The 15013-nt window shown below is 40.3% G+C and overlaps 1 protein-coding gene across 8 annotated transcripts in view; it reads left to right on the top strand.

Annotated features, from left to right (window-relative positions):
- The window catches only part of LIMCH1 (LIM and calponin homology domains 1), a 326534-nt gene that overhangs the window by 136944 nt on the left and 174577 nt on the right, over positions 1 to 15013 (top strand). For all 8 annotated transcript variants that reach the window (XM_027055932.2, XM_027056037.2, XM_027056003.2 and 5 more), the window contains exon 3: positions 12243 to 12312. In XM_027055932.2, coding sequence (XP_026911733.1) covers positions 12243 to 12312 — 70 coding nt within the window. The remainder of the gene's footprint in view (positions 1 to 12242; positions 12313 to 15013) is intronic.

Raw genomic sequence — 15013 nt, 5'->3', positions numbered from 1 at the left:
CAGACACGACCTCATCATGCTTGGTACCCTTCCCCCCAAATAGGACATAATTCAAGTTCCTTTGCCTGGAACCCGGTGTCCCTCACTGGGTGCAGTGTTTCTATTCTATCTTCACCATCCTTTGCACTGGCTACAGAAAATTATTGTATTAATGATTTTCTTTGTGCTTCCCCATCTCTGTGCCTTTGCTGCATTTTGTTCCAGCCACCTGGGGTGTTCACTTCCTGTCCATTTCCATCTCCCTAAATCCTAAACCCACATGTTGGGTGTCTTTTCCTCCACTAAGATATCCCCTCACCACAGCCTACATTCAGTGCTTCCTTCCTCCTCTTAGCAACCATGGTGGGAACAACCATACATCCTGGGGTGGAGACAACTGTGATTTCAAGTGCTCTCTGTCTTGTTTCTGGTCTGAAAAGTGTTTTGGCTATGCCTAGAGCAAGTAATTTGTCTTACACAGGGCACTACTCATGAGATTGTATGTTTTAACTTTCTAGTTATGAATTCTTGATACAGGGACAGTGACTCACCTATCTTTCTATGCTGAATGATGCTTCTTGTGTAGGAATGTAAAAAGCATTTTGGAGGAAGAGTGGGAAAAAGGAAGATTACTCCAAAATTCACATTTTCAAATTATTAACATGTTTATAACTAACCAATGTGTATTAAAAACATGCTATATTAGCTGAAAATGCATTGTAGACCTAAATGTAAGGGCTGAAACTAGAAAGTTTTTAGAATAAAACATAGGAGTATATCTTTGTGACCTTGGATTAGGCAATGGTTTCCTGCATATAACATCAAAAGTACAAATGACAAAAGAAAAAGTGGATAAATTGAACTATATCAAAATTAAAAGCTTTTGTCCTGCAAACGATACCATTTCCCAGTTCACAGAATGGGAGAAAGTAAGATGATATTTGCAAATCGTATATCTGAGAAGGGACTTGTATCTAGAATATATAAAGAACTCATAACTCAATAATAAAAGAATAAACAATCTAATAAAAATGGGCAAAGATGTCTGAATAGATATTTCTCCAAAAAGGACATAAAAATGGCCAATAAGCACATGAAAAGATGCTCAACATCATTAATTTTTTGAGAAATGCATATCAAAACTATAAGATACCACCTCACAGCCACTGGCATGGCAAAATTAAAAAGGAAGGCAATGAGTGTGGTATGGATGTGGAGGAATTGGAACCTTCATATACTGCTGGTGGTAATGTAAAATGGTACTGCCATTGGGGTGCCTGGGTGGTTCAGTCGGTTAAGCAGCCGACTTCGGCTCAGGTCATGATCTCGCGGTCCGTGAGTTCGAGCCCTGCGTCGGGCTCTGTGCTGACAGCTCAGAGCCTGGAGCCTGTTTGGGATTCTGTGTCTCCCTCTCTCTGACCCTCCCCCATTCATGCTCTGTCTCTCTGTCTCAAAAATAAATAAACGTTAAAAAAAATATTAAAAAATAAAATAAAATAAAATGGTACTGCCACTTTGGTAAATGATTTGATAGTTCCTCAAAAGTTTACACATTAAGTTATCAGATGACCCAGCAATAATACTTCTAGATACAGATCCAAGAGAAATGAAAACATATGTCCAAACAAAAATTTGTATACAACTGTTTGTGACATTATTCATAATAGCCACATGTTGAAAACAACCCAAATGCCCATCAACTGATGAATGGATTACAATATTATTTGGCCATAAAAAGGAATTAACTACCAATGCATGTTATAATATGGATGAACCAACATCATTATGCTAAATGAAAGAAACCAGTCACAAAAGACCACGTCTTATATAATCCTATTTATAGGAAATGCCTGAAAAAGGCAAATCTATAGAGACAGACAGTAGATTAGTGGTTGCCTGGGACTGGGAGTTGTGTGTGGGTGGGGTGGGAGTTAAAGCCAATGGGTAAGGGGTTTCTTTCGAGGGAAGGATAGTTAAAATTAGTTTGCAGAGATGGTTGCGTGATCCTGTCAGTGTACCAAAAAAATTGGATTCCACACATTCAATGGGTGAGTTATGTCTCAAGCTGTTAAAACACACACATACAAAATGCACACCCATACACTCACTCACAATGGAATTTAAAATTTTTGCTTCACGATCTTTCAAATGCTATCTAGAAGACTCATTCCAAATGTCATTTAGTGCATTTCTAGAGGTACTAATGTCATATTGTAATGTGCTGTTAATATTCTAGAACTTTATTGAAGAGCATGTACTGTAGATTGAATATACTAATATTCTACTTCCAGTAAGATTTAAAGAAAGTTTCCAAATGGAAACTAAAATGAGACATCATAGCATTAGACATAGAAAGGCCATGGGATGGGGAAATGAGGAAACTTTGTTGCTTAAATACTGTAGTTTTTCTTCCCTTAAAGGTCTTTTTCTACCACAGACGAAAAGGCTTTACTTCTAGTCTGATTCCTCCCCTGCCAGAGCCTCTGACCTCCAGAACATATTCTCTGTTCCTCTGAATAAGACTGCATTTTGTATTTCTACTGCACCCACAGTAATGTGGCCTGCCCAAGGGGAAGTGACCATGGTGTTTCCTCCCCGGTACCCTTCCTATTGTGTGTCCTGTGGGACATCAAAAAGAAGAACCTAGAGACTTTACTGCTTTTTTGGGGGCCAACCAGCTCCCAACAGTCCTTTAAAGAGGAACAGGGTGACTCCACTCGTTTTCATCCCATCCCACAGACCCAACAGGAACTTACTAAAATAATTGTAATTGGTGGGAATGAACCAGAAGCCTGTCAGATGATCCTTGTATGGTGTGATTTCTTGAACCCGACTCTAGTCTTGGTGCTGAGAAACTGGTTAGGATGTGATGAAGAATAACAACCAAAGTTGCCAAATTGTTCGTGGCTCTGAAGTTCATTGCAGTTTCAAAACTGATGTTTTGGGTTTCCCAATACTTTGCAATTGTTGCTCATTTTAATATCACTTTACTCAGCAAACAAACATTGAGGCCCTACCAAGAGCTAGCCCTTCCAGTAGAGATGGGGTTGCAGAGAGAACTAACCCTTTGCCTGATGGGGATGTTGGACAATTTCTGTGATGTGTGATAGGTAAGGAAGCCAAAGAGTATTGGAATCTAGAGGTGAAGATATAATCTGTACCTCGGAAATGGGTGAAGAAAAGGTAACATGTAAGCTGGGTTTTGAAGGATGAGTATGAGTTTGCCAGGCCACAAAGGGGTCAAGGGAGGCCTGTGGTAATGGCAAGTCAGAAGGAATAGCAATAACTTGAAATGCTCAGCAACACGAAGGTGCTTTGAGTGCTCAGGGAAGAAACTGTGACCAGAGCCTAGGACAAATTCAAGATGGGGCAGGCTGGAGATGAATGGTGGGTATCAGGTCAGTTTTCAGAAGACCTTGAATAACATGTTGGGGAGTTTCAATAGCATGTGGCAAGCAATAGGCAGCCAACATGGTTTCTGTATAAAGGAGTGATGGGATTTTGTTTGTTTTCTAGGAAATGACATCTGGTGATGGTGGAGACACTTGATTACTTTCTGCTGTGCACCAAACACAAATATTTGAATAAAATGCTTTGCCTCCCAAGGAGAAGCAGAGATGTTTCCTACACTTGTCTTACTATGTCCATCCTTAGTTTACAACTCCTGTATGTGTACTGTGTTTCCAAAACTCTCTTCCAAGTCACCATTTAGAACCTGGAAGTTTCCCTATAGAGCTAATGTTCTTCACAGTGTTATGTAACTCCTATCACATCTGAAATAATGACAGTCCCATTGTAGACCCCAGTTTCTGAGGGCATCTGAGCATAGCTCAGCACCTGGTGTGGGGTAAGCATTTGATAACAGTATGTGGAATGGATAGTAAATCAATTCAGAATTCTAACTAGCCTTATAGGGGCTGACCTCCCCTTCCTAGGATAGCAAAGCATCTCTTCAGCTCTTGGTTTTCTTCCATCACTCTCAGGATGGCAAGAGAGGTAGGGAGACAAGAGCAAGAGTTAAAGGATTAGCCAGAACTTGGCAGGAAAGCAGGGCCACCCGCAGCTGTGGGCACAGCTGCAATGTAGCCGAATTTGTCTTTGGAGCTTTTTACTGCCTTTCATTTGTAGGCATCCTTCCTTCCTTCCTCCCTATCCCCAGCTTTGGAGACTACGCCCAGAGACATAGTCTCTCCAAAAGGACTGACATTATCTCATTCCTTCCCTTCTGTTTTTTCATCTCTTCCAACTCTCAGCCTCCCTCTAGCTACAGGCAGGATGCTTGGGAGGAGAGGTGAACAATGATGGATATATCAGATTTCCATCTTCGGGGAGAGCTGGGGTCAAAACCTGCATGGAGATGGTAATATCCACCGCCATTTGTCAAGTGTATACTACACGCGAGGCTGGTGCGAAGTGTATCACATGCACTATTTCACATTCTCATGCCATGACTAATAGGTATTATTGTCCCCATTTTACAGAGGAGGAAACTGAGGCTCAAGGATACTGAAGACTTAAATAACTTGCCTAGTGAGTTGCAGAGTTGGGATTTGAACCCATGTCTTTTTGTCTCTGGAGGCTACTCTTACTCTTGGAATTTTGAGTGCCAATCCTGTAACTCTTGGTTTTGAGCCCTTCTTCCTGAAGTGTGGAGAGCAAGGGCTGGCTGTGTATCCTGCTCAAGTCGGGCTACAGAAGCTTTCAGAGATAAATCACAGCACTTGCGTGTTCCCTGTTTTCTTTCCACCCTCCTGACAGTAAACCTAGCAATACCAGGTTTTAGTTATGCAAAAGAAATACTAATTACTATCATTTATCCATAATTACTACATAGCACAATTGTGATCACACGTATCATTGCCTGTGTCAGGGTAACTCTAGTTTCCATTTTATTTGGTTATACTGAATTCTGTCCATATATTGCCAGGTTTCACAGTTCATTGATCACACATGCCATCTCAAACTTGTGCCTTATAAAATCAAGGAGGATCTTGAGTGGGAGGCATGGTGGGGAAGGCAGTTTGGTGGGGGGAGCTTGATTACCAGGTGAAGGCATTTGGAGGGTGTCCTGTGGGCACTTGGGAGCCTAGAAGTCACTGTGGGAGGGAAGCAGCATGGCCAAAGCCAAGATTTAGCAGGGGTCATTTTGGATGTGGTGAGCAGATTGATTCAGATAGTAGATACTAGTAGCTGGAGATTATTTCCTGAAGTGCAGAAAGTGAAGCATCAAAGGAAAGTCGTTTCTCAGATTTAGAAATGTGAGTTTGTACTCCTAATACCCCTTACAAGCTCTGACCTTAGACGTGTGCCTGATGGCAGTTTCCTTATCTAGATTGATTTATTGGTTTTTCAGCCTCTTCTAGTCCAAAACTCCCGTAATTGCCTGACAGCAGGAATGGCCATAAAAAGGTTGGACTGTGGGAGAGACTGATAATGAATCAAAAGGAATCCAGGATGCTCAGATAATTGCTAGAGTTTCTCTTCCACGCTTATAGATTATTTCATTAGTGTTAGTTTTTTAGTATTGAGGACGGAGCGATACGTAAGAAAAGTTTTCCTCTAGCAAATGGGGGAAAATAAAAATGGGTCCACTTGTTTACAGTGTGTCAGTTGCTAGTTCATCCCCTTCTAGCTGCCCTCCCAGTGAGCCCCAGAGGAAAGGATGTGCCAGGCGTTCAATTCCGCATTTTAGGACGGGATTTTCTTGGGTATAGTTTGGCAAAGTAGGGCCCCTTTTTACAGGAGAAAGACCTATCTGTGATAGGTAGGGTAATGCTGTGATCTCAGTGGTTTAAAACCATGGAAATTACTTCTTACTCTTGTGTAGCCCACTTCTGGCGACAGGGAAGAGTGGAGATGACTTTGCTTCCGGCAGTGGTTCAGGGATCCCAGCTGATAGAGACTCCATCCTCAACACCTGACTTCTTTCTCAGGTGTTCCTGGGTGTCAACATCTAACCCGTAAATGCTGGAGGAGAGGGAGAATGGAGCAGTACTTGGGAGGCGTTTTCGGGGCAGGCCTGCGTGTGATATATACTACTCTGCCTACACCCCATTGGCCAGTACTCTGTTATATGGCTACAGAAAATTGCAGAAGAGGGTGGAAAGTGTAGCCAAGGTGGGAAATATGTGCTCAGGAGGAAAAGGAGACAAGTGGTGGGTTTTCTCAGCCACAGGAGGTGTGTTAGAATACCAGCATTGCTGAGCTGAACAATTCACAGAATTGGTCCCAACTTCTTGGAATTGTAAGACAAAAACCTTCTAAAGCCCTCCTGATCTCTTCTTTGAGTACGTTCAATGCAGGTGGCTTAAATAGACCTATATTTCACACATTCTGGATGATGCATAGCACCCCTCAAACGTTTGGTAGATATTAATGATGGCAACTTACATTCCATCACTGTTTTGTTCGTATAAAACTCTTGTTTGGTTCAAGTTTCACTTTTCCCTACAGTTTAGTCCTTTTTTTTTGACCTCAGAAGGTTTATTAACATTTATCCTTCTGCCGAGGCAACTCTAAAAAGAAGTCTTTAAAAATGACATCTGTAACAGGTTTATAGTCAAGGTTAAATTGATCTCATGCTTAGGTTCAAAAACAGTTGCCATGTTAGATTAAATGAAAGTGCATACACCTTCATTCAGGATGCATAGTCAAACTCAGAAAGTGATCAAGGAAACCACGTAGAAAAACACTATTGAGCCAAATTAAAAGAGACACAAAGTAGGTAATTTTGTGATCATAGCTGCCTGTTGCAGCTGTACAAACCAAGCTAATGCGATGGTGATGTAATCTCTTGTTGCAAAGAATAAAGTGATTTCCCATGAGATTAAGCATGACCTTCCCAACCCTGTGCTCAAGGTCTAGATAGCTTCTCTGCTCTCCCCTAAACTCTAGGATCATTATTAGATGTGAATTTATGAATTGAATGATTTGTAGGGTGAGCTGAATTCTGCAATTTTTAAAAAAAATCTTGCCTTTAATGTTTATGTTATAGTACAGTAACAAACTTCTCATTGGTATAATTCCTAATGTCTGGATGGTCTTGTAATGTATCCTTTGTAGCTATATTCTCAGTGTTACGTCCCTTGCAGAGCTTTTATACTGGCTGCTGGAAGAATCAGAATGAACCAGAGTGAAGTAGAGATTTGAGGTTTTTTCTTTTTAATCACAGATAAGAACAAATTTCTTCAGTTTGTATTTTATAACCATTAAACAATGATTGAGGGTTGCCACAGCTGGATATTAAGTGTTACAAAAAGTTAATAAATTCAGCCTGTGGTCTAATCAGAACATCAGCATAATTCCTAGGTGTTTCAACAATTGTTCCTTTAAGGAATCTAATCTTTAATCTTTTAAGAACTATATTCCATAGAATTTGTGCAGAGCATGTCTTTAATTCATCTTCCCGAAAACTCAAGATGGCCATGCATTAGGTTGTGTGACAATGAACCACATATGTGCATAGTTCTGGTCTTCCTGTGGGTTTTAAATCTACTAGTGAGCATGCCCCATGAGGAAACAACCTGGGGTCTCTCCTGCCTTCCTTTATATCCCTGTGCCGAGCTTCAGGCCAGAACATCATGCATGCTCCATAAATATTTGTTGAGTATGTGAAGGAACATATGAAATATCCTTCCTTGAAATAGGTCACAGTGTGTTTCAGATTTAGAATGTGAGTTCAGTAGATACCATTTAATTTCCATTGTATAAGAAACACATGTATTTTTGCTTACCTTTAATGTCATTAACTTTTTCATAATTGAGGATTATCCAAGATCATGACTTGCCTTCCTGTTTCTAGTCATTTCTGACCACACATATATTAGGCAAGCTATACACATTTGTTGAGTTGATTCATTTATGTAAGATTTTTGTCCAAATGTGGCCAGAAAAAGAAAATAAGTAAAACTTATCTTAGTCTTTGGCAGCTGGCTGATGGAAAAATTGAAACTAAGATGACCTGAACTTACTTAGCAGAAAGAGGTATGCTCAGTATACTAAATGAGTATGAATATGCAAATTTCCACTTACCAAATGCTAGCAACACGCACTGTCCCACTGGCTCCTCACTACAATCCTGGATGGAAAGTGAGGTTTTCAAAATCCCCGTTTTGGGAATCCCAATAAGAGAAAACTGAGATTCTGATCAAGTGACTTCCCAAAGGCACATAGCTAATGAGTGTTCAATTTAGCTTTTAAAACCTAGACTACTTACTCCAAAGTCACTACACCTTCCTATTCATTAAGTGTTAAAGGTTCGTTCTCTCATTCTCTCTCTCTCTCCTTCTGTGTGTGTGTGTGTGTGTGTGTGTGTGTGTGTGTGTGTGTGTGTATTGAGTTGTACTTTGATGGTACATACTGAAGCCGGACTTTCTAAAGCACTAAGTTTCAGTATAAAATGACTGGCCTAAGACATAAAGGCTGTCCTGTCCCTAAGACATGAAGGTCTTCACATCTGTCTGGAGCTCAGTCTTTTCTTCTATAAAAATGGTGGAATGAATACATGACCTGTCTCTATAGGATAGGATAGTTGGAGCTGGTACATCTCAGAAGGTTCATGAATATGAAATATCATCATCTCTTTAAAGTATGTCATCAGTAAGTATTTATTGAAAATATTTATATTTTAGTTTCCATAGGAAGGCAATAGTGGTTTTCAATAAAATTGCAAGTGAATATCCTTGACTCTTACTCATAGCTTTATTTTGAAACGTGCAAGAAACGTCCTCGGTTTAATGCAAAATACAACATAAGCAGGTGTGGGGCATTCCTGCAATGTAAATTCAGTGTAATCTTCTATTGTTGTGTACTGTAAACTGTGTACAGAGCAGGTGCAATGTTTATATTAGAAAATATACCTGCCTTGATCTTTTAAGAATACTTTGGCATTTTATTTTTTAATTTGTGGTTAAACATTTTGACAGATGTCATAGTTTATTTGCTGCTCTTTTAATTAAGGTCTAGAATCATAGTTGTTTTTTTTGACATCATGTGACAGGAAAGATTTCTGCCTTATAATTCTACAAAGGAAAAATATAATGAAGTACTTAAGACTTTGAAAAATCTAAACCTGGGTAAAAGAGGGGTTGGTGAGCATTGTTATTAAAATTATTAATACAGAGGTGCCTCTTTAAAGGAAGAGTTTTAATTTATAAATTCTTTGTTAGGGTGTTTGTTGTTCTTTCTGCTTTGGCTAATCAGCGGCAAAGCTTGGGGATCTTGTAGCAATGGTATTTCTATTTCATTAGAAAAATCTAAAAGCATTAGAGAAGATGCTTTATCTAAAATGCTATGAATTGAATTAGTATAAAATAAATGCTTACACACAAATGTAGAGAAACATTTATAGACAGCTTATTATGCACCAGGCTCTGTGCTAGCTCCTTACATATTTTGTCACATTTATGCCTCAGTGATGCCAGTGCAATTGGTATTATTGTATTTCTGTGTTATAGTCAAGGAAACTGAAGTCATTGGACTTGGCCCTAAGTAATACTCCTAGTGAATGGCCGAGCTGGGCTTTGGATTCGCCAGTTGGACTCTGGAGCCAGTGCTCTCACCCCTGTCAGCTCCATATCTGTCTGCAGTCAACAGCTATTAAAAAAGGACACAGGTCCACGTATATAAATAAGGCATACTCTCAAAGGTGCATTGTTCAGCCTCCAAGTAATATTGGTAAGTGGCAAAGCAGGGTGTAGGACAGTGGGTATGATTTGCTACATCCGTCCTTTTAAGATATATATATATCTATATCTATCTATCTATCTATCTATATATATATATATATATATATATCTTTATACATTTTCTTTGCAAGGTCTTTAAGGTTACCTTCCGGGAATAGTCTGGGGCCCTGTGAGACTGGGGTCACAGTGAGACTTATGTTCTATTGTGTATCCTTTTGGATTATCAATAATGTGCACAGAAAACATTTTTTTTTAATTTTTTTTTTAACGTTTATTTATTTTTGAGACAGAGAGAGACACAGCATGAACGGGGGAGGGGCAGAGGGAGAGGGAGACACAGAATCGGAAGCAGGCTCCAGGCTCTGAGCCATCAGCCCAGAGCCCGACGCGGGGCTCGAACTCGCGGACCGCGAGATCGTGACCTGAGCTGAAGTCGGACGCTTAACCGACTGAGCCACCCAGGCGCCCCAAGAAAACATTTTAAAATCCAGCTTAAAATGGCACTGTTAAGAACTAGTGAGAAAAGTAACACATCTTAAGAGTTTCATATATTTAAAAACTTTGCTTTGGATACATCATATCTATCTGCTTATTTTAAACCATAAGATATGGGACATTAACACTGCCCAAGAGAGCATGCTGATCCAGGAAACTTGGGTGCTGGGCCTGATTATACCACTAATCAGCTCCGGAGAAGTTACTCATTCATCATCATCATCAGGCTTCAGTTTTCTAAGCGGTAAAATGAGGAGGGAACACATTGTCTTCTGACATGAAAAACCAATAATTCCAAAATAAGTTATAAAGAAGCGCTTTTTAAAAAAGATTAGACTCACGGTTAAAACTAAGTGGGATCATGAAAAGAGTGCCGTCTTGACTCTCGGCAGGCGAACAGGCATGCGACTGCTCTGAGTGGTGCCTGTTGGCGGCAGTGCGTTGGAATTGCAGGGAAAGTTACCAAGAACAGGCAACTGATCCTTGGAGCAAACCACTATCCTGTCTGTCATAAGCACCGGGGCAATATTTCTCAGTTCATTAATACGCAGTGTGTCAGAGTCAAACATAGGCTGTGTTTAAGACTAATTCACTATACTGTTTCAACGAATCTTTTGTTACTGATTTGTAGAGATCTATCAAGCATAGGTTCTTCAGAATTTTCTGTAATTTCAGATTCCATGAATTGTAACAGAAGTTGGCAGACTTATTCTGTAAAGAGCCAAATAGGAAAAATTGTCTGCTTTGTGGGCCATATGTTCTCTGTCATAGTAACTCAACTGTGCTGTCACAAAAGCAGCAGTAGCTAGTACATAAATGAAGGGGTATGGCTGTGCTCCAGTAAAACTTTTTTTTTTATTTAAAAATTTTTAAAGTTAAGTTTCTTTATTTATTTTGAGAGAGAGAGAGAGTGAGCAGGGGAGGGGCAGAGAGAGAGGAAGAGAGAGAATTTCAAGCAGGCTCTGCATTGACAGCGCAGAGCCCGACGTGGGACTTGAACTCATGAACCGTGAGACTATGACCTGAGCCAAAACCAAGAGTCGGATGCTTAACCAACCCAGGCACCCCTACAACTTTGTTTACAAAACAGGCACTGGGCCATGTTCGGCCCATGGGTTGTAGTATGCGGAACCCGGAGTTGTAATAAACCCCTAGCCTAAGTTTCTCTTTGCACTGCATCCTGAGATAAGTTACCCGATAGCCTCTCCTCTAATTCCTGACTGTGGGAATAAATGCGTGCATTCTACATCTCCTTACCTTCAACTATTCCTTTCTGAATAACCTGGTTTGCAAATGCGACGCTCCACCACATCACCCCGGTGCCAACCCTATTTTCGTTTTACAGGTTGCCTTCCTTATTTCTTTTCACTCTGAACTATTTCCTGAAGACAAGTAGTTATAGTGGTTTCTTTTGCATTCCTTTGCTTATATTACCATTTTCACGTGATTTCAACCTTTACCCCCGCCCCCCAAATGTTTTGTTCACATATCTTCTGTACCTAGGGAATTGTGGAGAGCCTTATTTAGAATCTTTAAGACATGATTGGTTAACCTCTGGCTAAACATATTCTTCCCTTTCTTAAGTGAAGATCACCCACATTTAATAAGCCACTCTCGAGGAGCAAAAGGGTCTGGAGGTAGAATTAGTCTTGGCAAATTATTGCAAAGACAGATGTTGGTCCCTGAACTTAATGCATTCCTGGAGAGACCCCTGCCTTGGCCAGGAAATTTGGGAACAGGCCTTGCCTATAGTAACAGTTGGCTTCAGTCCTAGACAGTTCCCTCCCACCCCCATTCCAGTTCGAATCCTTGTCCCTTCCCCTGATACAGCTCCCCGTCTCCATCCCTTCTTCTCTCCCAACATTTCTAAGTTCTAAAACTTCGCCCACTCTGGACAAACTTGATGTAGGCAAAGCTTTTCACTTGTACGCATGAAGGCTCATAGATTACTGAGATTTACTACATGCTTTAAATTCACTACTTTTCCTATTCAGCAATTTGGCTATAGCCCCGGATAAAGGTGATTTGTGTGATCCATCTTGCTTTAACGTCTCACTTGACATTCTGCCTTTTTCGTGACAGGTTGCTGAATGCTATAAAGCCAGGACTTGTTAAAAAGATCAATAGATTGCCTACCCCCATTGCGGGATTGGTGAGTATCCAGAATTGAGATTTATTTTCCAATATTCCTTTGCTCTAACCTAAGGGTCATGACAGTGCCATTTATTACAGTGCTCCCCTGCAATATATATTCCACTTGAATGAGAATGCATTGAATCCATTAAACTGAGAGGTCACTTAAAAATGGAAGATGGCAGTTAAGCTTAAATGGCATCTTAGCCTTTGTTTGTATTTTTCCCATGAGTGATAAGGACCTTCATTCTTAAAGAGGTAAATTTGTTTTGAGGTGAGAGTATGATAATTAGATTGACCCCAGGGGAAGAATGTGATTGTAATGATTTCAGTTTTTCACTGCATTCCCCTGGAAGGAAGGGGAGTGGGGGTAAGGAAAGAGAAGTTCATGATTAACAAACAGCACTTCCATCATAAACTGCTGTTTTCAACCTTAAAATCTACTTGTGTTTAAATACCACATTTGTAGACCAACTCTTCTAAAGACATAATGGACACTAAAGTGATCCTTACGTCATCTGGAGAATTGTTGAAGCAAAGCCCTTGCCCTTCTGAACCTGTCCGTTTAAACAGACAAAATTCACATGTTCACACGTGCCTAGGGGCAGGTTTTTATGCATTGATATGTTTCCTAACTCTTGGCGACTAATCTTCATTCTCTAGTTGATGTTGCCTTTGATGTAAAAAGGGGGGAAAGGTGGACGATCAAGAAGACAAACACACCTTAGTTCTGGAAGGAACATGCACACATACACATGTGCACAAAAAGCTGAGGATATGTGTGGCCTGGTAAGGACTCACTGTGTCCATTGTGACCTCCTTCTCTGCATGTGGTTTTTGCAAAAAGCAATTAGAAAAAAAATGTCAAGAATTTAGGCAGCCTCCTACATAGACCTTATTGGTTGTTGTTAAAAAATTTCTCAGCCATATCAGGATGACTAATTGAAATTAGATGTATCCGTCTTCCCCCATTCATGCTGTGTCTCTCTGTGTCTCTCAAAAATGAATGAACATTGGGGCGCCTGGGTGGCGCAGTCGGTTGGGCGTCCGACTTCAGCCAGGTCACGATCTCGCGGTCCGTGAGTTCGAGCCCCGCGTCGGGCTCTGGGTTGATGGCTCGGAGCCTGGAGCCTGTTTCCGATTCTGTGTCTCCCTCTCTCTCTGCCCCTCCCCCGTTCATGCTCTGTCTCTCTCTGTCCCAAAAATAAATAAAAAAACGTTGAAAAAAAAATTAAAAAAAAAATGAATGAACATTAAAAAAAGAAAGAAAGAAATTAGATGTATCCCCTCCCCCGCAAAAAAACTGTGTTTGAGAACATGTGAGGGTCATGGTAATAAGGTACCTGATTTCAGCAAGTTAACGAAGTTGATTTTTTTTTATCATAATAATTGCTATTTCTGTGGATGCATTTTATTTCCCATACTGGTTAGTAGTAAGCTGGTGACTAGTCATTAAAAACCCCTCTAATTTTGTTTATCAGAATCATGTAGCCAAGTAAGTTAATAGATAGATAGATAGATAGATAGATAGATAAATTTGGAAGGAATGGATTTGAATAATTTTATAAAATAAGTAATCCATATATCTGTATTATATATAATATATATAGTAATGTTTACATATATTATTTTAAAACTTTTTATTAAGTCCATTTCTTCCAAATGTTAAGGTCATAGTCTTAATGATGCTGACAAATATCTGTGTGGCCCCAAGCCTGTGGCATCTCCTGACCTTGGAACTCTGGGATTTCATGTTATCGGAACAAAATGTGTAGCCTGAAGTCAAGGGAGGTCCCAGTACAATCCATGTCAACAGAAGCAAGTAGCCCAGAGTCCAGAAAGCTAAGGAGAAGGGGTTTTGAAACCTTAATTCAAATGTGAATCATAAATCATTTTAGTAAAATTAAGGGTTTAGGACATGTGCATTGATCTTTATATCATTTCTTATCATAGATCAAATGTTGTTCTTTACATGATGCCTCTACTTGGAGCAGGCAGGAGTTCGAGTCACGAAAACAAGGGGCTCTGGTTGCTTTGCTTCCATTTATGTCCTTGACTTTTATTTCTCCTCTTTCCTTTTTCATTTGAGTGTCCTTTTTACTTTATCCTTTCCATCATTTTTTCTCTCTCTTGCCCTTTTCCAAGTAATACTTCCTCACTTACCTTCATTATTCATCACTTACATCGTCTTTACTATTTTGTTATTGTGATATTGTCATTTATAATAAGAAATAAATATTTGGTCTTTGTCTGCTTCGGGCACAGAACTCCTAAAACCCTTGGAACTTCCAAAGCAACAAGAACAGCAGCGGGGAGGATCTTTGTAGTGATATTTGGTCTTTTGTCATTGGTTCCTGAAATAGCTCCAGTTCCTGAGGTTTGAAGGAGTATCTTGTTTTTCATAACAAGCCCTCCCGGCCCCCACTTCAACCACACCTTAATTTATGTAAATAGGTGACTTTTGGAGAGCCCTAAGGGGTGTGGGGGGAGCTGGTTCCCGGGGGGAACCAACCAGGTGATTAGAGGGCTGGAACTTTCAGCCCCAACCCCCAAACTTCAGGGAAGGGAGAGGGGCTGGTGATTGAGTTCAATCGCCAATGGCCAATGAAGCCTCCATAAAAACCCAAAAAGGACAGAGGTTTGGAGAGCTTACAGGCTGGTGAGCCCATGGAGATTGGGGGAGAGTGGTGGTCCCAGAAAGCATGGAAGCTTTCTGCCCT

The sequence above is a fragment of the Acinonyx jubatus genome, chromosome B1 (genome assembly GCF_027475565.1).
Source record: "Acinonyx jubatus isolate Ajub_Pintada_27869175 chromosome B1, VMU_Ajub_asm_v1.0, whole genome shotgun sequence".
Classification (NCBI taxonomy): Eukaryota; Metazoa; Chordata; class Mammalia; order Carnivora; family Felidae; genus Acinonyx; species Acinonyx jubatus.
This window is presented reverse-complemented; position numbering and strand designations above follow the sequence as displayed.